Below are 26,693 nucleotides of genomic sequence, written 5' to 3' on the forward strand. Positions count from 1 at the left end.
TCACTCAATTTATTACTCATCAGTCCTCAAAATAGAGGGAAAACAAAAAGAAAGGGAATCACTTACTAATAATTTATTTTTATTGTTAAATCAAATTAATATTCAATAAAAGCAATACTAGTTTTTGTTATCATTCCATCTCTTTATTTAATTTTACTTTCTTTCTATTCTTCTACTTGAATCGAATGAGCACGAATAATGAGACGGAGAAAGTGATACATTTATACATTTAATTAATGTAACTAAATCTGGAATTAATATAATGGGCTGAACTTTGCCAGTACGAGTATCTCTCACTACTGAGTACCCACTCCTATGTTTTATTATCCAAGACACTGATAAACAAAGCAATATGAAAGAACCTACTTCCCCATAATTGAAGCTGCCAAACATTGACCTCTATTATTTAAACTAACTTTGCCACATGAACTTCAAAGTATTAAATTAACCCATCACTCATCTCTAAACTTTATAACTCTTTTCAGAGATCCAAAACCCATGGAATTCTCTTGCAATACCCTCTTTTTCCTTCTCCTCCTACTCTCATCAAATCTTTTCACTTTGTTCATCTTCACAACTTTCTACTCTTCCTCATGCTCTCTCAACCCTCACTTACAGTCCGATCCACCCTCTCCGGAGGACTTGAAAACTGAAACCCTAGACCTCCCCTCCGAGTTCGTCGCCTTCACATCTCCACAGAAGCTCCCATTCGGTTTCAACCGCAATTTCGACTCCGACAAGATCCTGCCGTCGGTGGGCAGCTCGTGCACCCTCTTCCAAGGCGACCTCCGCCGCTACATGTCATACGAAGTGAACGGATCATGCCCGGACGACGAGCTCCTCTCCCAGAAACTCCTCCTCAAGGGGTGTGAGCCCCTCCCCCGGCGCCGGTGCCGGCCCGCCGCCCCCGGCAACCCCGTGGAGCCCCGGCCCCTTCCCGACAGCCTCTGGTCCACCCCCTCCGACGCCACCGTGGTCTGGACGGCCTACAGCTGCAAAAACTACTCGTGCCTTATCAACCGCTGGCGCAAGCAGAAGGGCTTCGACGACTGCAAGGACTGCTTCGACCTGGAGGGGCGCGAGAGGCGGCGGTGGAGCGGCCATGCAGCCTCCAACCTGGACTTCACCATCGAGGAGGTCCTGGGCGCGAAGCCGCCGGGGAGCATCCGGATCGGACTGGACATCGGGGGCGGCGTGGCGACGTTCGCGGTGAGGATGAGGGAGCGCAACGTGACGATCATGACGACGTCCATGAATCTGAACGGGCCCTTCAACAGTTTCATCGCGGCGAGAGGGGTGGTGCCGCTCTACGTCAGCATCTCGCAGCGGCTGCCGTTTTTTGACAACACGTTGGACATAGTTCACTCGATGCACGTGCTCAGCAACTGGATTCCGGCGGAGCTGCTGCATTTTATGGTGTTTGATATATACAGAGTGCTGAGGCCGGGGGGTTTGTTTTGGTTGGATCACTTTTTCTGCGTGGGGGATGAGCTGCAGGAGCTCTACGCGCCGCTCATAGAGAGCGTGGGCTTTCGGAAGCTGCGGTGGGAGGTGGGGAGGAAGCTCGATAGGGGGCCCGACCTCAATGAGATGTATCTTTCTGCCCTCTTGGAGAAGCCATTAAACAATTCTTGGTGATCCTTTTCTTCATCTTTATTTTGGTTTTTGGGCGGAATAATATATATATATATATGACACAAAATCGATTTTTTTCAATAACTCACATTAACGATATATTGAGATCATCGATTCAGTAATGTTATTTCGATTGAGTTGTATTATTGATATTGACCAGTACATAAAAATATGTTGAGCTGTCAAAATTGATCCGATCCGATAGGCCGACTCAGTCTGCCTGGATGTATGGCTAGTCTAGGCTAAGCTTTTAAAAATAAGGTCCAAAGAAACTCGGGCCTAAAATAGTCTGCCAAAACAATTTGTCGGGCTTTTGGGCTAAATAATTCTGGGTTTTAAAACAAGAAAATATGAAATATATTGAATTTCAAAATCTGAATTCATTTATATTTTCACTATTCTGAATCTAAACCCAACTGTCCTCACTCCTACGTGCGTGCGTGTGCAAGTGTTCTTCTCTTCACTTCTCCCATTCTGAACCGTCACCGCCGTCAACTGCCAAGCTCTATCGCTGCCATCGATTCACAGAGACCTTCTCTCTCTCAAACTCTCTTACCTGTTATCCTATTCAACAGCGACGACACTGCCAAGCTCCAACCCACCGTTGACCGCTGCCATCGACACCCTCTGGCACTACTCGCACGCCACGAAGACATAAGGTATTTTGTTGGGCTTAATTTTTTTTATAGAATTGTTGCTATATGTAAATCTAGAAATCCATTTATTTATTTATGTTGTTTTGGTTGATTCTCAGTTACTGTTTGTGATATAGTTGTATTTGTATATTGTCTTCTTGAATATAATTGTCTACCAAGATTGCGAAGTGTAGTTGATCACTAAAATACTAGCAATAAAATACCTCAATTAATACGGTGCAATTGTATATCAAAAGCGCAAATTTACTTGTCAATTGACAAGTAACATAGTGTCATTTGTATGTAAAATGTGTCATTTGTATATCCAAATAGTGTTATTTATAGAAAGTGTCATTTACAAGGCACATAATGTCAATTCAATATATTAATAGAGTCATTTGACAAGTAACATAATTAATATCATTTTGATAAGATAATTGTGTCATTTTTAGTGTCATTTGTATATCCGAATTATTTATAAAAAGTGACATTTATAAGATACATAGTGTCAATTCGATGTATAAATAGTATCACTTCACAAGTTATATAGTATCACTTCACAAATAACATAATATCATTTGTATATCCGAATAATGTTATTTATAGACATTGGCATTTACAAGATACATAGTGTCAATTCAATGTATTAATAGTGTCACTTGACAAGTAACATATTATCATTTTGATAAGATAATTGTGTCATTTTTACAAGTAGTGCCATTTGTATATCCGAATAGTGTTATTTAATTTATAGGAGGTGTCACATAGTGTCAATTCGACGTATTAATGGTGCCATTTGACAAGTAACATAATATCATTTTAATATGATAACAATGTCATTTGTATATCCGAACAATGTCAATTATAGACAGTGTCATTTACAATCTTATAGTGTCAATTATATGCAGTGTCATTTACAATCTTATAGTGTCAATCATTTACGAGTAGTGTCATTTACAAGGTAAATTATACGCAGTGTCCTTTACAATCATATAGTGTCAATTATAGGGAGTGTCATTTATATTTCCGAATAGTGTTAGTTATACGCAGTGTTATTTACAAGGTTATAGTATCAATTATTTACAAGTAGTGTCATTTATAATCTTATAGTATCAATTATAGGAAGTGTCATTTATATTTCCGAATAGTGTCAGTTATACATTCTATCATTTACAATATTATAATGGCAATTATATGCAGTGTCATTTGTATATCCGAATAATTATAGGTAGTGTCATTTACAATCTTATAGTGTCAATTATACGCAATGTCATTTACAATCTTATGGTGTCAATCATTTATAAATAGTATCATTTACAAGGTCAATTATACGCAGTATCATTTACAATCTTATAGTGTCAATTATACGCAATATCATTTTTACAGTGTTATAGTGTCAATTATACGCAATGTCATTTATAATATTATAGTGTCAATTATGTACCGTGTCGTTTGTATATGCGAATAGTGTCAATTATAGGCAAGTGTCAATTTTTTCAAGCTTATAGTGTCAATTTCAAGCTTATAGCGTCAATTATAGGCAATGTTATTTGTATATCATAATAGTGTCAATTAGGGATGTCTAAACGGTTCGGTTCGGTTATCCGAACCCCGAAATATGCCCTATTTCACTAACTATTTTGGGTGATCGGTTATTTGGGTATCCGAACACCTGTTTAAAAAATTAAAATTCAAAAAATCTACTACTACTTAAAAGGATCGATAATGAAAGTCAGATTATGTGTATCTGAACACCCGTTTAATTATAATAGTTATTTAAAAATTAAAAGAGATAGAATCATGAATGTGAAATTAGATTATGTGTATTCTGATTATGTGTAAACATTGTGTAACAGTCCGGCTTCAGAGTTGACGGCTGTCCCCATAGACCAACAGAGGCTGTCCCCACATACCCACAGAGTCTTTTCTAGCGTGTTTTGTCCTCACTCGCACGCTCCCTGAGAAACTTCCCAGGGGGTCACCCATCCCAGAATTGCTCCAAGCCAAGCACGCTTAATCTTGAAGTTTCTTCCACGTGGGCACCAGAAAAGAAGATGCATCTTGTTGATATGAGTAGCACCTATCAAATCATTTAAGCTCTCCTCGAATATGCAGTCTCATACCTGCATATTCTCGGAATCCCTCTCGTTCGGGTGTGTTCCGGTTCATCCCTACGCCCCTCCGCTTGGAAGTCTTAATCGGAGCCGCTCCTTGTTCGTGCCTCTTTTTTTCACCGGCCATCACTCCGCACTTCGTCTCCGGGCGTCACAGGCCCACCATCTTCCGCTTGGTTCGTCCCCAAACCACACCGTACTGGGAGAGGTTCGGCTCTGATACCACCTTGTGACACCCAAATCCAATTTAAATTTAAATGAAAACGCACGCGGAAAATCATGACTATAAATAAATATTTAATATGAAAATAAAGAAATAAATATCTTATCTTAAAACACTTTGATCAACATAACATCTTTAAGTATAGCTAAATTCAAAATATTTGATTCGCAATTCGACCTTCCACGTGCCTCCGACCTTTAAAACCTGAAAATGTTAAGTATGAGATGAGCATACAGAGTACACTCAGTGTGGGAACATGCAATCATTGTCCAAATTAATAAAACGGTAACACGCATGGCTATTTCATACATATCCTCAATATTCGCACTGTGGCAATCCAAGGACTTTAAAGTCCCAAACCATATTTACGGGCCACTGGCGACATCCTCAATATAATGGTTGCAACCTTGTAATATGTAATCGCATTGTGGCAATCCAAGGACCTTTCCGTCCTGGACCCTATTTACGGGCTCCTAGCGATACATAACCTCAAATCGCATTGTGGCATACCAAGGACGGTGAAGTCCTAGACCCATTCAACGGGGCCCTAGCAATAAATGTAATTCACAACACATATGGTACACACATAATATTAAAATGGACAAGAATTAACCGCGGGCATGTACTGAAATAAATCCCACACCTGAAACTTGAGCTTCGAAAATTAACTGCGAGAATTTAAAGTTCACGTCCTAATCGCGCCGCACCTAGTCAGATAAATTCAAATAATAATACATAAGAGCATCCACAATGGTGGTGTCTTAGAGGGGTGTCTTAGGAGTGGGCCCCACCTAAGACACACCCCTCTCCAATGCATTGTGTCTTAGGTGGGTGCTTAGATCCCCATTTCCACAAAATTCATATTTCTACACTTTTATTTTTAAAATTCAAATTTTATTAAAATTAAAATTCTACATTACAATAATTTAAAGATATAATTTAAATACAATAATAAAAAAAAATTACAATAATTTTCTAGGGCTCAATCGGACCAAAACGAGACCAAATGTGCTCCTTCAAGTCCAATTTTTTAAAAAAATCCCCAATTCAACACTTTTATTTTTAAATTCTCAATTTCATTAAAATTAAACATTACAATAATTAAAATAAAATTAAAGACATAATTAAAAAATTGCATAATTTTAATAATAAAAAAATTACAATAATTAAAATTAACAATAAATATCATTAATTTAAATACAATACAATCAATTAAATAGCAATAATTAAAAATTGGGATGAGTCAAATCAATTTTTCTTCACCCACCCACCGCCCGACCCCACCCCACCCCACTATTTCTTCTTCTTCTTCTTCCCCCATTTCTCTGCAAATTTTTCGTTTCTTTTTTAAAATTCTTCTTCCCCCATCTCTCCTCTCTCTCTTCTTCATGTAATTGTTCGTTTCTTTTTTTTTAATTTCCGCGCGTCTCCCACACGCGATTATCTTTTCTCACCTCCGCCCCGGGTCTCCACTTCGACACGCCCTCGCATCACGCCGTGTCTCCAGCGCGGACACCACCTTGGCGACCCGGCTCAACCCCGCCTTCGACATCGCCGCTGGAGATGCTCTAAGGGCCTGATTAAACTTTAGAAAATAATAATAATAGTAGTAGTTTAAATCATAAAACCATTTGAAATCATTTGTCTAATAAATTATAAAAGAACTTTTCTTATAAAAAGATTTGAGCTCAATATTTAATTAAAATTAAATTTAAATTAATAATTCAAGTCCAAATATAATATGAATGATGTCCTTTATAAAATGATATGCAAATGCAAGTCCATTTGATAATTAAAAAGAGCCCAACCATTTAATAAAATTAAGCCCCAATTTAAATCTCATTCCCACACTCATCCACTAAGAGGCCCTAAGCCCATTATTCTACAACCTAATTTAAAACTAAACACACACTCACGCACATAGCAGCTCCTCCTCTCCCTTCTCTCTCAACCTCTCGCCCTCTTCTTCTCCCTCTCTGATTCCGACGCCGCCGCCACCACCGGCAGTTCAGCCACCAGCCACAACGTCTCTCTCTCATCCTCGCTCTGATACCACCTGTAACAGCCCGGCTTCAGAGTTGACGGATGTCCCCACAGACCAACAGAGTCTTTTCTAGCGTGTTTTGTCCTCACTCGCACGCTCCCTGAGAAACTTTCCAAGGGGTCACCCATCCCGAAATTGCTCCAAGCGAAGCACGCTTAATCTTGAAGTTTCTTCCACGTGGGCACCAAAAAAGAAGATGCATCTTGTTGATATGAGTAGCACCTATCAAATCATTTAAGCTCTCCTCGAATATACAGTCTCATACCTGCATATTCTCATAATCCCTCTCGTTCGGGTGTGTTCTGGTTCATCCCTGCGCCCCTCCGCTTGGAAGTCTTAATCAGAGCCGCTCCTTGTCCGTGCCTCTTTTTGCACCGGCGATCACTCCGCACTTCGTCCCCAGGCGTCACACATTGTTTACTAAACAACTAAACATAAGTGGGGGCGGTATGAGTAATTAGATAAACATAAATCAGATTATGTGTCTCGGAGATTAGGGCTTCAATTTTAATTCGATATCCGAAATAAAAAATTGATAACCGAATTCGAACCAAAACCCGAAATTTTCAGTTATTGGAGAACTGAACCTGAACCCGAACGGGTCGGTTTGATTATTGAATTATCCAAAATCTTATATCTATTTAGATAGTCCCAGTGTCAATTTCAAGCTTATAGTGTCAATTATACGCAGTGTCATTTGTATATCGGAATAATGTCAATTACAAGGTTACAGTGTCGGTTATTACAAGGTTATAGTTTCAATTGATAAGTGTCATTTGTATATCCAAATAATGTCAATTATAGGCAAGTATCAAGTAGGTTTAGGACCTTCAGGCTTTGCAACAACTATTTCTAAAGACTGTGGTGTCTTTTTGGGCTTGTGAGCTAGGTGCTTAGTTGGAAAATATTCTCAACCCATAATATTTATATTCCTTCTTTTTTAGGTATTTCCAAACATTTCTACTGGAGTTCAAATCCTGGAGGTGGCGCGTTTTATTCAGAAATGCATGTTCAGTAAAATTATTGGCGTATTCGGAAAAGTTATTGACTTATTCGGAACCGACATTTCATTCTCTATTCTATCTACATTTGGCATTCTCTATTGATCTCTTATATATATATATATATATATATATATATATATATATATATATATATATATATATGAGAGAGAGAGAGAGAGAGAGAAATGATATGCTACATACCTTATGTGAGCTCCTTATATGAGCACCAATCATGTTTAGCTCTCGTTAGCGTCATCTTTTTTGTTTTAGGCATTTATTTTTATTCTAATACTTCATATATTGTTATTGAGATCATTAATTTTATAAATTACATAAAAATCAAAGTCTATAGGGGCGGGCTCTAGTGAGACCCCCTATTTTTCGTGTAACATGAGGACAATGAATAAGACATATAATACTAATGAACAAGACGTATATCTAACGAATAAGATGTATATACTGATGAAAAATAAAATTTACAAAATTGGTAATGAATAAGACATATATACTGATGAATAACAAAATTTAAAATAATCTGCTCCCTCCAGGATTCGAACCCTGCAAAAAAAAAAATCTCCCTCCAGATACAATATCATCAATAGGATTGATAAAATAAACGCATCAGATCGTGTCCTAGATCTCACTAAAATTAGAGTGTCTCATTGGAGCGGCCTCCTATATATATATATATATATATATATATATATATATATATATATATATATATATATATATATATAATATATATATAGGGGGCCGCTCCAATGAGACCCCCTAATTTTAGTGAGATCTAGGGCACGATCTGGTGCGTTTATTTTATCAATCCTATGGCTGATATTGTATCTGGAGGGTGATTTTTTTTCGCAGGGTTCGAATCCTGGAGGGAGTAGAATATTTTAAATTTTGTTATTCATCAGTATATACTGCATTGTTCATCAGTATATACGGCCCTGTTCAACAATACATATGTCTTATTCATTACGAATTTTTTAAATTTTATTTTTCATCAATATATACATCTTGTTCATTAGATATACATTTTGTTCATTAGTATTATATGTCTTATTCATTGTCCTAGTGTTTCACGAAAAATATAGGGTCTCACTGGAGCGCGCCCCTATATATATATATAAAGGAAAGGGCTATCGTGAGAGCACCTCTTAAAATAAAAAATAAAAACTAGAAAAAATGTATGAATTTTATGTAGAATACGTATGAATTCGTTATATAAATGTAGAATTGCGAAAAATAAATTTTTGTTATCATTGGGATTTGAACTCAGGATCATGAATTCATCCAACAAGATGATGAATCAACCGTAGATCTTTATGATCTAAGGGTTGAAAATGATTCTTATTTTATATCTTAAGAAGTGTACTTATTTTAGCCCTCCCCTATATATATATATATATATATATATATATATGGGAGGGCTATTGTGAAAGCACCTCTTAAAATAAAAAATAAGAACTAAGAAAAATTTATGAATTTTATGTAGAACACGAATGAATTTGTATAAAGGTATGAATTGCGAAAAGCAAATTTTGCTACCTTTGAGATTCGAACTCAGGACCATGAATTCATCCAACACGATGATGAATCAGCCGTAGATCTTAATGATCTAAGAGCTGAAAATTATTCTTATTGGGAAAAGGTGCAGATTAGCCCCCGAAGTAGTAGCCCTATGGGTGTAAACAAACCAAGCTGCTCGCGAACTATTCGGAGTTCAGCTCGAAAAAAGCTTGTTCAAGTTCTTTTAGAGAAGCTCGATAAATAAACAAACCAAACTTGAACTTAGTAGTATTCGGCTCGTTAGCTCGTGAACATGTTCGTCAAGTGATTCAACTTGAAAAATATAAATTATTAGTAGATACAACTTATATTTATCCACTAAAATTAATAATAATTGTATTAAATTTCTAATTAATTTTATTTGTCATAAGAAAATAATTAATATATTTATTAGTATTTTAAATAAAATAATTTGTTTTTAAAATAAAATAATCAATATTTTGGATATAAATATAAATTTAGAAAGTTCGTATAGGCTCGATTAGGCTCGTGAGCCTCAAATTATTCGGTAATTAAAGTTCGAGATTCGAATCGATACTAAACAAACCAAACTTGAGCACACCACTATTCGATTCGGTTCGGTTCGATTACACCCCTAAGTAACCCCTATAGCGTAAAACCCCCCTTAGTCACTATGTGTGCAACTAAACCCCTAAACTCCGAGAAAAGGGTGCAAATTCCCCCCTCTGACCTAACGTCGGCTGTTCAACTTTTTTTTTTTTTAATTAACTCTCATCTCTCTCACTCAGCCCTCTTTCTCTCTCGGCCACTGCACCTCCGCTAACGGTGGTTGAATCACCAAGTTGTTGGATCATCTTTTATCAGCAACACAAACGATTAATCCAATTCCAATTCCAATCAAATCGACATTATATAGAAATAGCGAAAATAAGGAGGTTATGATCGTTACACTGTGAGAGGCGTCAAATTTGGCGACGGCGCCGACGCCTTGCCAAACATCACAAACTCGCGAAGCTTCGAGGCGGCTGGCATGCTTCTGCAGCGTGATTTGGGGGCGACCTTCGCGCTGTCTTTTGTTGAAGCAAAGCACAGAGGACTACCGCAAGTTTGAGAGAGAGCAGCCGGTGGTGATGGGGAGCGTGCGCAGTGTTCTTCGTTCGAAATTCGAGCGGTGGAGACAGGCCGATGCTAAGGTTCTATCTTTCGTCCTTTTCAGAGGAGAATCGAGCAGGAGACGGCTCTCCTGTTGGGTGCGGCTACATTGGAGCCATGGATTGGCTGCTTGCCGGCCTTTTAGCAGCGGTGGCGTCGATTTTGCCGTATTTGAGAAAAAGAGGCGACACCTCATCGAGAAAAGCTAGGGCTCGCGATCTGTCACAGGTTGAGAGAAAGAGCATGCGGTGGGTGTCGTTGGCGGTAGGCAGCCGGTTTGCCGAATATCGCGGCGGCGATTTCGGATGGAAGGGGGGAATTAGGGCTCGCCCTTGACGCTGAGCATATGCAGCCGAGAGAGCTCTGGGGTTTAAGGCCCAGGAGAGAAGGAAAGGGGCGGCGCCCTCGGCTAGCCTCGCCTGGCCTCGCCGGAGCTTGAATCAGCGGCGGCGGCGATCAGATTTTGGAGGAGGAGGGCTCCCTATTTTTTTGTGCGTGACTTTATGAGAGAAAAGAGAGATGAGATATAATTAAAAAAGAAAAGAAAAAGAGTTGACTAACGGCCGTTAACGGCGTTAGGTTAGAGGGGGAAATTTGCACCCTTTTCTCGGAGTTCAGGGGTTTAGTTGCACACACAGTGAGTAAGAGGGGTTATACGGGCTACTACTTCGGGGGCCAATCTGCACCTTTTCCCATTCTTATTTTATATCTTAAGAAGTGTACTTATGTTTGCCCTCCCCTATATATTCATATATGTGTGTTTGTGAATGTTAATATACTCTATCTATTTATACTATTTTTATATTTAAATAATATAGTTAAATTTTAAAATTTGTATTTCGATAAAATAATAACAAATATAGCCTAGCAACAATTATCCTATAATAAATGAGTAAGGATTATAACATTTTAAATATTTTTCATGCATTAAGTGGATAAATTAATTCGATCAAATTTGGCCAACAAACAATTAAACTTTCTAACTAAAATAATAAGTGATTTTACCAACAAAAAAAAGGTTAAAGTACAAATTCACCCCTGAAGTCGGCACCCCTAGAGCGTATTACGCCCCAGACTCAACGTTGGCCCAAATAACTCCCCATAGCCCATATAAATACTACATTTAAGCCCACAACTTAACGGTTTGTTGACGCCGTTTCTTAAAACGACGACTAGTGTGTTCCATCGAGATTCTCGCCCATACCTGCTCGAGATTTGTACTTTAACCCTTTAATACATTTTAAGCCCACAACTTAACGGCAATGAGTTGCTCGAGATTCTCGGGATTTTCCAAATTCCTCGAGAGAGGCGGCGCCGGGGCATATGTCCGGGGGAATGTTCTAGGACAACCTGTTGGAGCTGAAGTCCGCCACCCTCAGGTTCTTGTAGAAGGAAATGGATGCTGGAAATTCAGTTGCCGCTGAGTAGGAAGGTCTCCAGAGATGACAACCTTTCAAGAATGGACGACGCGAAGGAGGCGGGGATCGATCCGGTGATGTTGTTCTTCGAGAGTTTAAGGTCAACGAGGGAGGCACATGTGTTGCCGAGCTCCGGCGAAATCCAGCTGGTGAAGTGGTTGTGTGAGAAGGAGAGCTCGAGCTCCTTAACGGCGTAGGAGAGAAGAGTTGGCATTGATGACGAAGGAGTTGACGGAGAGGTAGGGAGACGAGCATGTCTAGTGAGGAGAATGGGGAGAAGGAGATAAAAAAATAAAAATAAAAATAAAGAAATAAAAAATAATAATAAGAAACGGCGTCAACGGACCGTTAAGTTGTGGGCTTAAATGTAGTATTTATATGGGCTATGGGGAGTTATTTGGGCCAACGTTGAGTTTGGGAAGTAATACGCTCTAGGGGTGCCAATTTCGGGGGTGAATTTATAATTTAACCCAAAAACAAATAAATTTTTTTATTACAGTTGGAATTTAGGTGAAAAAAATAATTATGCTAGTATTCTATTATTATATAGATAAAATCAAATTCTAAATTCAAACATTATAAATTGGGTGAGAAAATTTAATATTATACTTTTAAATCCATAATTAATACTCCCTCCATCCACCAAAGATATGCCACAATTTCCTTTTTCGCCCGTCCACAAAAAATATGTCACGTCCATTTTTAGTAGTAGGGTCCACACAATTCCACTCACATTTAAAGTGAGACCCTTGCTCCACTACCAATTTTACTTACATTTTATTAAAGTTCGTGCCAAAAGTAAAGTGGCATATCTTTGATGGACGGATGGAGTATTATAATATTATATATTGAAATAAATTAATTAGTTACACAAACTATATTAAAATTGAATACATCTAATTTGACTACCACATTTTAATATATGCGCCACACATATGTGAATATATACACTTATAAAATGTGTGCTAGTTTTATATCTACATTAATTACCTGTAAATAAAGAAATATGTGAATATCTATATAAATTATTAAAAGGGTTAATTGCACCAAATATCACCAATTTTGCCCGAAATCCATTTTTCCCATAATTTTAAAAAGTTTCATTTTTTTTTATCACAGATTGATTTAGCTGTTCATTTTTCCCACGATTTTTGCTCTGGTGACCGGAAAGTTGACGTGGCTCTGATGTGGATTTAAATTTACACATAATATTGATGTGGAATATATATTAATTTAAAATTACTCAAATAACAAAATCACACAAAAAAGCTCTAATATCAATTAGAACAAATTCGTTGTCGTTGTCTTCTTCTTCACCAAAAATCCGCTGCAAATCCACGCCACCCCTCTTCTCCACACCGCGGCGTTTCCAGTCGCCGCCCCAACTGCTGCACGCTACCCCTCTTCTCCACGCCGCGGCGTCGCCAGTCGCCGCCCCAACCGCTGCACGCCACCCCTCTTCTTCACGTAGCGACGCCGGCCCAACCGCTGCACGCCACCCCTCTAGCAGGTTAGTATTCCCCCATTTTTTTGTTTTCTAGACACGCTTGTGGGGCTGTGTTATGTTAGTGTAGGTTGTGTTTATGTATTCATTTAGTATGACATAGCTCAAGACATAGCTTTGATAGTGCAGATTGATGAGTGTCAGACATCATAGATGACACAAAGTCCTTCAACTTGGTTCCTAATGATTGCAGAAAATGACTTTGTTATTAAGATAAAAATACGGTTAGCAAAATTGGGAGAGATCATGTCAAGCAAGAGAGTAAATGTAAAATGCAAGAAATGATAAAATTAAGACATGACTTTGTTATTAAAATAAAAATACGGTTAGCAAAATGTGAAGAATGGATTTATCGGATTCTAGGTGCGTGGGTGGGTGAAGAATGAAAAAAAGCATTTAGTAAGGTAGAGAGGAATTCTGGGAAGAATGAAAAAAAAAATTATGGAAAAAATAAAATTCGGGCAAAGTTCGTGATATTTGGTGTAATAAAAAAAAACGCAACTTTTTCAGTCACCGGAGTGGAACATGTGTGACGTGTGCCGGTGAACCACATCAGCGCCACGTCATCTCCGATCTGAGGGGAGCAAAAAATCGTGGGAAAAATGAACAACTAATTCAATCTGTGATAAAAAAAATATAATTTTTTAAAATTATGAAAAAAATGGAATTCGAGCAAAGTTGGTGATATTTGGTGCAATTAACCCTTATTAAAATTATAATTGAAAATCTATTGAATGACACTAAATTAAGTTGATTAATTCATTTAAATATAAAAATTCTTTGAACAAATTAATTACACATACATATATGAGTCAATATTAAATGATTAAATTACCGTCCCTAAGATTAAAATTAAAAAATTACCCACAAATACATCATCACATGTATACTACATATTTTAAAAAAAAAAATATCACAACAAATCTCCCCTATCTCTCTCCTCTCTTTTTTTTGTATGCACTCACTCTCCTCTCTCTCTCTCTCCATGTACACAGTCTATCTCTCTCTCTCCTCTCTCTTTCTTTCTCTTTCTCTCGAGCTCCTACGCCTGCGTAGGGACGGAGCCAGCGGGGGCTAGAGCCCCCTCCCAAATTTTGAGTTTTTTTTTTTTAATTTTAAAATATATATAGATATATGTTTATACCTCTTATAAAATAATTTTATTTTATAAAAGAGTATTTGGTTATTATATTCTCTCATATATACTTAATTTAAGGATAATTTTGTTATTTAAAACTATATAATCTATGAAATATTGTTTGTTATTATTACTATTATACTTGTCTTTTAATAAAAAATGCCTAATATGTATGAAATGCTAAAAAAAATTATAATGTATTGAAACTAATTTGTAATATATAGAAAATATATAATCTATGAATATGTTGTTTGTTATTATTATTATTATGCTTGTCTTTTAATAAAAAATGTCTTAAATATACGGAATGTCCAAAAAAAAATTTGTGATATATTGAAACTATATTATCTATGAAAATATTGTTCGTTATTATTAGTATTATGCTCGTATTTTAATAAAAAAAATACCTTAAATATACAGAATGCCCCAAAAAAAATTCTCAGGGGCTACCGCCCCCGAACCCCGTACAAGTTCAGCCCCCCCGAACTTAATTCCTGGCTCCGTCCCTGCGCCTGCGCCATGACGATGAATATGTGTTTTTTTACTTAGTATTTAGAATGTAATGAAGGTCACCTGCAATTTCAATTCAATTTTTTTTATATCCGTCTTCATAGCTTTGTGTGTGTGCGCCAAATCTGACATTTTTATTTTTTATGGTGAACAAAGAAAACTACTTTTGATCGCACAATCTATTCATATCGCTAAAAATCGTGAAAAACAAAAGGAAGGCACGTAACTTGCAAATAATTATTTGGTGTTCATTTGTGAGAAATATTCAAACTCCACTTGAAATTAATTTTTGAGTTCATTTGTTACGCAGACATTGCTTCTTTAGTGAATTGCTTCTTCGCTGAATTGAGTTCATTTTATTTTTATTTTTATTTTTTGGTTTTTTTTTCCAAGTGATGATTTGTGAATTTTATTGAAGATATTTGATCGATCGAATGAGAAAGAGATTTTAGATAATTGATTAATGTTCTTAAATTCACAATCAGATCTATGAATTCACAACTTAAACTCTTAAATTTACAATCAGATCTATGAATTCACAACTTAATGTTCTTGAATTCACAACCACATTTATGAATTCACAATTAAAACTAGAATTCACAACCAATTCGATGACTTTATAACTAAATCATTAATGTTGGTTGTGAATTCGAGTTTAAAAACTCGAATTCACAATTAGTTGTTTTAGTTGTGAATTTGAGTTTTAAAATTTGAATTCACAGCCACTTTGATGAATTCATAACTGAATTGTTAGTGTTAGTTGTGAATTCGAGTTTTAAATATCGAATTCACAAACAACTCTATTACTAGTTGTGAATTCAAGTAGTCGTGAATTTGAGTTTTAAAGCTTGAATTCAAGACTAACAATATTTCTAGTTGTGAATTCACGCTTTAAAACTTGAATTCACGACTAACATTATTTTCAGTTGTGAATACAAGCTTTAAAACTCGAATTCATAGCCAAAACTAGATATTCAATTGTGAATTCGAGTTTTAAAACTTGAATTTATAACTAAAATTAGTGCTAGTTGTGAATTTGATTTTATAACTAGAATTAACAGCTAAGAATAGACTTGGATGTCATGAATTCAAGTACAGCGGACAATTTTTAAATTTTTTATATGAAGGATAAAATGGTAAATATGGCCAAATTTTTTTTATCTTAATGGACAATTTTTAATTTTACTATTCCAAAGTGACTATTTTCAAAATCCACTCTACATATATATATATATATATATATATATATATATATATATATATATGTAATTGATAATTAAATTAATCGTTATTAATGGTGATATTGATAAAGTTTTGACACGAAAATTTTGGACATTTAGTTTAGCTTTTATATAATTATATATATAAATATATTCTCCCTCCGTCCCGCGAATTTTGAAGCAATTCTTTTCGGCACGGGAATTAAGAAAATACTTCAATATTTAATGTGTTAAGTGTGATAGGTGAAAAAGTGAAAAGATGAATAAAGAGAAATTTTTTTGTCATATAAGAAAATGACTTAAGATTCGTGGAACGGCTGAAAAAGAAAAGTGACTCAAGATTCGTGGGACGGAAGTAGTAGATTTTTTGAGGAAGACCGAGCTTGTAAAAACTACATCGGTCATATATATATAAGGAAAGCCAGATCTCTGTATTACATCAACATAGATTCTCAACCTGTTTGATTAATGAGATACAGTTTCTGGCCTTCCGTAATCATATCGACATCCAAAATTTGGCCTCCGTCTTCAGATAATATAATGCATTCAGCATCAAGCATCCCCAGCTGGTGGGAGGCAGCTTCTATTAGCTCTTCCATGGCGTGAGGAACCCACATCACAACTCCATGTCTTCTTCCTTCTTTAGGATCCCATGGATGAAACGGGAACACAGTGCACTTCTTCTTTGCATGTGTTAGCTCTGCTACAATAATAATCACATTAATCAACCATTTCTCAACATGCCCCTCACATTATCATATATATGTCTACCTGTGACTTCATTGACTCTATCAGGATACTCGGATAATTGGGCCGTCTTCGCCTCTTCCAGAAGTCGGATCATGTTTTTGTTTCCGCAAATTCTCCCTTCATCAATTGGAGTGTTTCCCCATCTGGAAGAGTAAGATAATGGCGATGTTTCGTAATTTTACCAAACAAATTGATGAATGAAGAATGAATCAAACAAGTTGAGTTACCTGTCTTTTGTGAAGACACTGGCTCCTGCTTCCAGAAGCAACTTCCCCATTAAATACAGTCCTTGAGAGGCAGCGACGTGAAGGGGGGTTCGATGATCATAGTCTTTCGAGTTGGGATCGATGCCATTGGATAACAACCTTCTCAGGAAATCTGAATCGCCTCTTGCAACCACTGCGCACAAGTAGCTACCAACATTGTCGATTTTAAGTATGGCCCCTTCTTTAGAAAGAAGTGAAGCAACCTTGTCGTGCCCGTTCTTGATGGCTTCGAGCAAGGGGGTGTTACCAAAATTATCTGTTTAGAGAAACACCAATTTAAGTAAATATGACAGAATCGTGATCTCAATATGGACCCCCGGCCCTGTAGTTACCTTCAGCGTTGATGTCTACACTTTCTTGTATCAAGAACAGAGTGATATCTTCGTATCCTCTTGATGCAGCAAGATGCTGAGTAAAAGATAAACCATTTCATCACTATTTTATGGCATTTCATTTGATGCCGAACCTTGACAGCAGAAAAATGTATATCCAACCATTTACTTCCTAAAATATACATGTTACTGCCTCAAAAACAAGACGAACAGAAAAGAAAGGGAACAAGATTTTATATGTTAGCTTCATTGGTTGACAGCAGAAGCATTTTGAAGTATCACAGATCCAGAAACAGTAAGAACATCGCCATGAGATGCCAGAAACAGTTTAAAAGCATATAGCAAGAAGGTGGGAAGAGGTGAATCAGCAGGAAGTACACAAATGTTAATAGGTAATTGTTCAAACCATACCAGCGCTGTCCTTCCATCATAATCTTTCTTGTTGGGATCTGCTCCAGAACGGATTACGCTTTTAAGTTGATACAGATCACCGTAAAATGCTGCACTATTCACTCTCAAAGCAAGATCAGCCTCTTGTTTACCAATATGGAATGTAATATCCGACTCCAATTGCTTCAGGCGTAGATTAGATTCTTTTCCCTAGTTACAAGAAAGGCAAAGATAAGATTCTTTTCGCTATCATAAGTAGGAAAAGAGACTTCATTTATGCTAAGAGAGGAAGCATAATAGGAGCTTGTAGGCATGTGTCTACAGATGAATTACCTCCAACAAGTTAGTCAAGACTTTCCGGCCATCGTGGAAATATATCTCGAGAATATTGGAGAAAGATTGTTTATCAATACGCAAGAGTCTGCATAGTTCACATACGCGCACAGTATAAGGCTGAGGAATGTTGCAAAGAATGGAAATCTCTCCAAACGAGCTGTTAGGCTCTAGAAGAGACACAGTCTCTTCTAATCCATCAGCCCCTATTCCAACCTCCTCCTGCATGATATGGCACCTATCGATCAATCTCACATCCAAAAAGGGAAATAAAGATATTTGACAAAAATAAGTATAAAAATCATAACTAAAATATGTTGCATGAGTTGGCAGTTCCAGAAAATATAGGTCCTATTTAAGCTGTTTGCTACTGTGTACTAACTCCTAATAAATCTTAAGACAGGAATTCTGGTTTTTAATTAACGGCTGAAAGCTCATCTGTCTTGCAAAGGTTTAGATAGATCCACTTCCACAAGAACATCCTTGATACAGGCCCTAGATATTTGCTAAAATATATCTATATGATGTAAACCAGAAGGATTTTGCATGAACAAATAGCCATGCGGCCCATGTCAATTTGGAAATGCTAAGCTCGTGCAAAAGAGTTTGGGAAAAACTCATGTATCACAATATAATAAGATAAAAGAGTTAGAATGCCGCACCAAGACACCATGACAAACAAAATAGAGCTGATCCACAACATTCCCCTGTTCCATTATGACTTCTCCAGGGAGAAAAAATTCCTCATGGACCCGAGTTACCTACAGAGAGAGATATATTTGGAAATAATTTAGCAGCCTGAACCAAAGAATGAATGATGAACAGTGAACATATATATCATTTGAAGGCAAACCAGAAGGACATATATGGTAAAGAAAAATCACAAGATGGTATTTTACAAACTGTAATGTGTTCTCTCCTAACAGCATTTATTACACTCTTCACATTAATATTCTGGTATCAGAACATTTTTGTTTATGAAAAACTGAACTGATGGACATATATATACCCCACCCGTAATAAGAAAAGAATAGTATTCGACAGTGCATTCAATTATTGAATGAAATTACTTGATGATCAAATGACCAACTTACGATTTGATTGATGAATTCTTGGGAGCAACCTTTGAAAAGGGGAATATTTTCCACATATGACTTATACAGAGTCTGAGATATCTGCAAGAATAAATGACTGCGTCACTGAAAAGGTTCATTTATTCCTTGTGTATAATTACACAAACGAAGAAGTTATCTTTATAACTGGATAAAAATTGTTCGGCATTGAAGATACGACTAAGATAAACAATGGACTGATATACCTCAAGTTCTCAACACAGAGCACTTTAAACAATGAGAAACAGCAGCTAAAGACAGAACTTTGACTGCATAATCAAAATGTGTAAAAAATTTAAGATAGACCATCAAAACAGATACTGTCACTCAGCATCATGCAAGGATTATAATTCAACAAAGTGCTTGGATCCAACTATAATGCAGAGATCTTCCGCATAGGAGAAATTGAGCACATTTGTTGAACTACGGAGTTTCAAATATGAGGATAGTATAGCCAATCAAATAGGTATTTTAGCAATACAGTGCAGGATCTCAAGGCAAATCACATACTCCCTCCGTCCCGGCTTTTGGTATCCAGGTGAGAACGGCACGGATTTTAATAAAGTGATTGATGTGTTGTGAGTGGAACAAGGGTCCCACATTTTATGTGAGAGTTAAAATAATTAAAGTGGAGTAGGGGTCCCACCTACTTTTACCAAAAATAGAAATTGATACTAAAATGTGGGACGATCAAAAAAGGAAAATTGGATACTAAAAGCTGGGACGGAGGGAGTAGTTCATACCATCATTTTTTTAGAAATTTATGAATTGCAACTGTACATTGCAAAAGTTCATTAAGATAAGCAAAATCCATAGTTAGGCATCAACGAACAAATAATGGAGTTCAGCAGTAAACTTGAGTTAAGCCCATTCAAGTGACTGGTTCCAATAAGATGAAGTAAGAACAAGTATCTGTGTCTCTCTCTCTCACACACACACGCAATGACACAGTTTTGACCATAAGCTATTATAGTATGGATTGCAATTTTCCAACTCACAGAAGTTGATATGAGCTAGCTATATATACTCTGTACAGAGTTTCCAGATTCTTACCTTGGCACGAATAGACATTGGGATATCTTGTAGAACAGCGGCATCAGTGTAGCTACTTTCATATTGCAAACGCAAGTGCCCTTTTATTTGATTACGTAGTTCCTTTCCAAGTCTGTTTCTGTTCATATATTTGGTAAGATCAGTCATTTTGTCCCTATATCTTACTGTCTTCGATCCTTTCACGATCAGTGCTGTCATGTTACCAATCAAATATGCACCAAGAATCATGTCAAAGGAAACATAGATCATAATGAATATCATTTCTCTCAGATTGACTGCGTGTATATCTCCATAGCCTGTACAAGAGAGAGACAAACAGGATAAATGGAACATTCATATAGATAGTAAGCAGAGTACGAGAAAGACACAATATAGTAATGACAGAGAAACATCTTTTAGGAAAAGCTAACATTTTCTCCAGTATAGCTGAATAAAACAATTTGTCATGCAAAATTGAACTCGCCAACTTTATGAATGAACCAAATATTGGGATAGAGCATTTTCTATGCTTAATGTGAAGTGTAAACAAAGGCTCACCTACAGTTGCCATGGTCACAATGGCAAAATACATTGAAGTAGTGTAACGCGTCCATATATCTATCTCTCTGAACTGTGAATAACTATAGTCACCCAATTTCAAACTCCCAATCCATGTGTAACCTTCCTTCTCTTGAGGGAGCGTAGTGGCTAGGTAGTAGAAGATGCAAGCTGCTGTATGCGTGCAGTAGAGTTCAACAGCGATTAGTTTCACTATCCTTGTGAAAAGATAATTGATTCTGATGTCCTTTTCCATCCTCTGGAAGAAATCTGTAAGTCTGCGAACCCGTATCAACCTGATCCAGAGAAGATACCTCACCTCTTCTTTTTTTCCACAAGCCTATTGGGATGTACATATTATACGCATGTTATCCAAATAAGCAGGTAATGAGATGCAGAAATGTAAAAAGAAAAGATAAAGAGTCAAACCTTGTAGATAATATCCCAAGGCATGCAAGCTAGAAGGTCCGGAAAAAAATGAGATTTAATATACCTGCGTGCAGGAAACCAAACAAAAAAACTTAACACATAATGCAAGAAAGCCCCTTTATTTGTACATGGTGCAATAAATCAACTACAAGGGAAAAGGAAAGAAGTACCGTAGGGCAATTGGATTACGCTTGTAAACCATTTTGTAGGAATGGCTATCCCTGTAAGCCACAAAGAATTGCAAGATAATGTCGAGAAGAAATGCCACCTGGCCAACAATGTCTAAAATGAAGAGGTTCTCTGGCAGTCCCCTGAAGAACCCGAACTCCAATGGAGTAAAGAATGATGAGTATATTGCCCATATTAGTATAAATTTCTCCCATGCCTTGTACCACCTGCATATTTTCTTTGAGAATCAACATTCTGGTAGTGAACAAATGCCTGATCAGTTGGAGAAACTCTGCTTAACTGTTTTAATTGTTTGATGGATGCCCAACCACAGAGGTTACAAGATAAAGTTCTAGACATTTATGATCTCTATAAACGATCAAATGGAAAGTGATAATGCCAATATGCCATATCTACCTTCTTCTTGAAGTTTACACATGCTCCTTGCCAATGCAAGAAAAACACATTTTTGACAACGACTTTGTCATTGGATTTTATCCCAACAAAACAAATGAAATTTGAGGAAAAGTAATATTTCGGATGTATTTTTCCTGTCTGAATAATGGTAAACCGATCAATGCAATGCAGTTGAAGTTCCATGTTCTAAAAAAAATTGAATGTGTTTTTTTTTTTGTTTTTTCTTTTTTTGTTTGAAGTTTTCAGTTTACTATGTTAAGAAGGATAAATATGATACACAGATTAACCTACTATGTTAAGTGGGATAAATATGGTGAGGTAACATATACAATCTCGTTTTTCACTAAATCGTTGCAAGCCGTTACCACACAAAATTTGCACTTATAAGATGCAATGTGAGATTAAAATACACAAAAAAAAAAAAAAAAAAACTCTGTTTTCCATTCACCAATCCTATAATGAATTAAGGGTTAAAAATGCTTTCTGTATCCACCTTATGCAGTTTTTGAAAAAATATCTCTACCTTTGAGAATGATCAAAAAGACCTCTGAATTATTCTTTTTTCCAATTATATTTATCGGATCAAGCCTTCCGGAGACTTGCTTTGATGACAAAAAAAAAATTAAAGAAATCAAAGATCCGACCTATTTTTCCATATTTATCAGAGGTCGTATGGAACATCCCATGTGATGCATCAATTCAGCATGTCAAATTGTGTATCAAAGAACTGTATAAGGTCCACTGTACAGATATGTGTACAAATTGCAGTTACTTGACAGGCTAAAAATATGGAGTACCATTTATGTACAATATTAATAAGTATCAACAAAAAATAAGAGCTTTGGTAATACTCCCTCCTTCCATCAAAAATAGTCCTATAATTTTCAAAAATAAAAAGGGACTAATTTTTGTGAACATTCCAAAATAGTAAAAAATGACTACTTTTTGTGGACGGATGAGTAAAATTTAGATATAACCGAACATAAACATATATCTCATTTAAATTATGACAAATAAAAAGATGCTTCCGCCCAAGTTCACTTGTGCATTAGATAACACCTACTACTATTTATAAGAGATGGCTTCCTTGTTCTCCACGATGTCCCAATCGTATCATTTACTATAACAAAAGAATTAATAGTGTTTTATATTCCTAACTTTTAACATTTTTTACAAAATATTTCAAATTTTCGTAATTACTGTAACTTTTAACGTAATCCATAAAATATCTCACGATTCAAACCCTCAATATATATATATTTTTTATAAATTTATAAGTAAAATATAGATATTTTAAAGACGGTACCACGATATACTCGAATCCAATACGTCTAACCTTGGACATTAACTACCTATAGCTAAGCCAACACACACTCAACCCCCAATATTGCATTGTCATTTTGTATAGCGGGATATTTTATGAAAAATACTGAAAGTTGGAGAATTTTTTAAGAGAAAATGAAAATTAGAAATATTTTATAGAAAATGCTCAAAATTGGGGACATGAATATTAAAATATGACTTATATTAGCAAAATAAAATTATATATATATAACTAAAACTGAAGATGTGTAATGATTACGTACAATTTAAATACGTTTAGAACTAAACCTTTGACTTATAGAAAAAAAAAAATCTGTTATAATCTACCCATTCTGAAAAATATGTGTTTTATCTATCCAAATCTTCCCACGCGACAGTGCACTAATCATAGAATCCTCCAGCTGTACTCATCCATATTATCTAAAGATAAAAAACAATTAAGATCGAAATGGCTAAAAATTAGTCTATTTTCAACGGCAGAAAATTGTGAAGGGTCAGACAAGTAGTAATTGGCTCATTTAAACCGGCTCAAACAAACAAAGAGAATCCCGCCACGTGTCTGCCAGCATCAGTGGCGGGAATGACGGCCTCCCACTCTCCCTCCCCAAAAGCCTTTGAGAAATTATTCGTAAACCCCACTACTTTCGTCAAATACCAAATCTAAACCCCAATATTTTCAACTCGACTCTATAAAACCCTAAAACGCTTCACCGCATTCCTCCCCTCCCATCGTCTCGCATAAAACAGTTGGACCTATTCATCTTCCATACATAATCATCACGTATGTATACACAAACATATTAGGTGTAATTTGCACGTAATATCCACACAGAGACAACGAGAGAATGAACTCCATGTCTAGAGCATTGACGCTCGTGGACGAGTAAATCGCAGGACGCGTTTCGATGCTAAACAATAAATAAATTACCTGTTGTCGGGGTGGATGAACAAGCCTTGAGATAGGTCTTTCAATCCATTGATGACGCTGTACCTGCTGAACCTCCGCCGAGTCAAGTCCATCTCCAACTCGTTCTCGACCAGAGTGAGTCGGCTGTCGCGTGACGACTGGATTCGCTCCCTCAAATCCTCCACCACGTATTCCTCCCTGCCATGGCTCGAATTTCCTTCCTCTCCATTATCACTGTGCCCGATCTTGAATGATTTCTTCTTGAACGACTCCATTTTGCTCCGATTGATTTATCGAGAATCTGCGCGGGAAAATTGGTGCGAGGAATGCGGATTGACTGGGGTTCTCGAAGCAAAATGAAAGGAGGGTTTTGATAATAATTATGCGCGCAGCAGTTATCGTTAGTTGATGGTTGAAGGTTCGCGAATTTTGGATTTTTATTTTTTATTTTTGTGGAAACGTATTTTTTGAGAGGAAAATGTGAATTGTTTCGGCCGGAAAAAATGGGGAGGGAAAGATCACGGGTGATCACTGATGATTGAAGGGTTTGGAATTCACGGGAAAGGAAGAGCCAATGTTACCGTTGATCAAAATCTACGGCTGCAATTTGACGCTGAGAAATGGAGGATGTGATCGATTTGGAGGTATTTATAGGAATTCATAAAACCCCTCGCCTCTGCTCATAATCCATTTCAGTATAGTTTTCATCTTATATTTATACATGAAGATCTGGATGTTTTGTATATATAAATACAGAACCGATCACCTACCCACCGTGGACAAGCAAAACGTGTCCACCATTGATGTGACAATTTTAATTAGGAAAGATAAATAATAAATCTTATTCTAATTAAAATTATTTTACTATAATTACAATTGTCACATCATGGTGGGCACGTTATGCATGCCCACGGTGGATAGCTGATCGGTCCTGTAAATAATAGTGTAAGAGTTAGTAAAAAGTATACTTTATTAAAAAGATCCTAAAATGTGTATATAAAGTTGAATCAATTTAAATTTTGTAAAGTGGTGTTTATTTGACATTATAATATACTGGTGCATAATTTATTACTCGTGGCTGGCGCGAGCATTGAGAATTTCAGATTATAGTATTCTGTTTCAGATAGATTAATTTTTTGGATGGCTTCAAGGTATATAGGACGAAATAGATGTATTTAAAATTTTAGGGGGTTTGATAGAGAAAAATAATAAACCTATTTTTTTAGTTTATTTTAATGAATTGAAATTTTAGGATACTCTAAGATTCTTGATTATTTCTATTATTTAAATTAATTAATTTTGCTTAATTTTTATTTCATTGAAAGGTTGGAATTGAAAAAAATCATTTTCTTAAAGATAAAAATATTTAATCATACATTTTATCAATCATGCAAAGTAAATATCCTCATACTATTCCTTAATTTAGAAAATTGGGCATGAAAAATGATTTTTTTTTTGGAGGGTGGAACGAAGTATTCCCTGTGTTCTATGGATTTACTTTTTATTAACATAGAATATATATATATATATATATATATATATATATATATATATGGAGTATATAATTATTAAAATAAAAATATAAAATCTAAATATTTATTTTTACGATTGATAAATCCATGTATCTTGATATGGTACGTTAGGCCATTTTGTGAGTACAAACGCAATAGGTGGTTGAGTGGAGGACCAATGTATATAGTTAATTTAGTGCAACATAATTAACACATGTATAGGTTGTTTGACCTAATTATGAAAACTAGCAAGTTCTTCATCTCGTTGGCTTTCAGATTTTTTTTATTTTTTAAAATTACAAGAGATGTTATATAATCAAATAAATCATTCGTACATAAACAAGACCTCTATACCATATAAAGAAAAAGTGAAAAAAATAATTATACGCATGCGGGATCATTACCCACACAAAGATGGGAAAACTACACCGCAAACATATAGGATTGAACCCAAGACCTCTTACAAATAAGAGTTTTTGAGTGTCTCAACTTTGCAACTGTCTCATTCGCTTGGGTTCAGATCTTGTGTATATAAATAAACGATGACTTGAAATCTAATGAAGTGTTTAGTGAAATCATTATACAAATTAAAAGAAAAAGGAAAAAAAACTACAGTATTTAATAAATAATATTGCTAAATGTACATAATATGTACGCACATAATGTCCTTGAAAATTAAATCGAATTGGTTCATTTTTTTTTAACCCTTTTCTATTATGATCATGACTAAATTACCCTTATTTTATATTAGAAAGTTACTAAAGATATCATTTTTACTTCAATAATTTTGAAAAATTATTGATTTATTTCCTAAATTATGGCCAGTTTTTGTGGAAATGATATGTATCAATTTTATTACTATTTGTTTTCTTTCTTTATTTAAGATACAACATTTCATTTTTTATGCACTAAATACTAATGATGATATGTATCAATTTTATTATTTATTTTCTCTTTTGTGTATTTAAGAGGTAATAATATAAGGAATTGACCACTTTTTATAGTAAATTTAAGAATTAGCCTATTAAATACTCC

The 26,693-nt window shown here is 35.9% G+C and overlaps 2 protein-coding genes across 6 annotated transcripts; one reads left to right on the forward strand and one right to left on the reverse strand.

The window, feature by feature from the left end:
• Nucleotides 1-342: 342 nt before the first annotated feature.
• Nucleotides 343-2,458, forward strand: LOC131021919 (probable methyltransferase At1g29790). The gene has a single exon (XM_057951258.1). It carries the CDS (start codon nucleotides 499-501, stop codon nucleotides 1,636-1,638), a length of 1,140 nt encoding a protein of 379 aa, XP_057807241.1. The 5' UTR covers nucleotides 343-498; the 3' UTR covers nucleotides 1,639-2,458.
• A 13,936-nt stretch (nucleotides 2,459-16,394) lies between these two features.
• Nucleotides 16,395-25,123, reverse strand: LOC131021903 (potassium channel SKOR). Of its 5 annotated transcripts, none has more exons than XM_057951236.1 (13): nucleotides 24,169-25,123; nucleotides 21,503-21,727; nucleotides 21,333-21,396; nucleotides 20,904-21,243; nucleotides 20,367-20,662; nucleotides 19,296-19,376; nucleotides 18,864-18,962; nucleotides 18,202-18,423; nucleotides 17,890-18,078; nucleotides 17,479-17,554; nucleotides 17,108-17,402; nucleotides 16,902-17,023; nucleotides 16,395-16,830 (listed from the first exon to the last, which is right to left on the reverse strand). In XM_057951236.1, the coding sequence occupies exons 1-13, from the start codon at nucleotides 24,420-24,422 to the stop codon at nucleotides 16,583-16,585; spliced, it is 2,511 nt and encodes an 836-aa protein (XP_057807219.1). In that variant the 5' UTR covers nucleotides 24,423-25,123; the 3' UTR covers nucleotides 16,395-16,582. The 5 variants fall into 5 exon arrangements, with proteins under 5 accessions (XP_057807219.1, XP_057807218.1, XP_057807221.1 ...); XM_057951235.1 differs by having other exon boundaries at nucleotides 16,395-16,833; XM_057951238.1 differs by lacking the exon at nucleotides 24,169-25,123 and adding an exon at nucleotides 21,802-22,343.
• Nucleotides 25,124-26,693: the final 1,570 nt, after the last annotated feature.

The sequence above is a fragment of the Salvia miltiorrhiza genome, chromosome 4, assembly GCF_028751815.1.
Source record: "Salvia miltiorrhiza cultivar Shanhuang (shh) chromosome 4, IMPLAD_Smil_shh, whole genome shotgun sequence".
Classification (NCBI taxonomy): domain Eukaryota; kingdom Viridiplantae; phylum Streptophyta; class Magnoliopsida; order Lamiales; family Lamiaceae; genus Salvia; species Salvia miltiorrhiza.

Excerpts from the sequence above, each read along its gene's own strand:
- LOC131021919 (XM_057951258.1), top strand. The coding sequence starts at position 499 with ATGGAATTCTCTTGCAATACCCTCTTTTTCCTTCTCCTCCTACTCTCA.
- LOC131021903 (XM_057951235.1), bottom strand. The coding sequence starts at position 24,422 with ATGGAGTCGTTCAAGAAGAAATCATTCAAGATCGGGCACAGTGATAAT. Across the intron at positions 21,244-21,332 it reads CTTGGGATATTATCTACAAG|GCTTGTGGAAAAAAAGAAGA; the intron begins GTTTGACTCTTT and ends ACATCCCAATAG. Across the intron at positions 20,663-20,903 it reads TGTGACCATGGCAACTGTAG|GCTATGGAGATATACACGCA; the intron begins GTGAGCCTTTGT and ends TCTCTTGTACAG.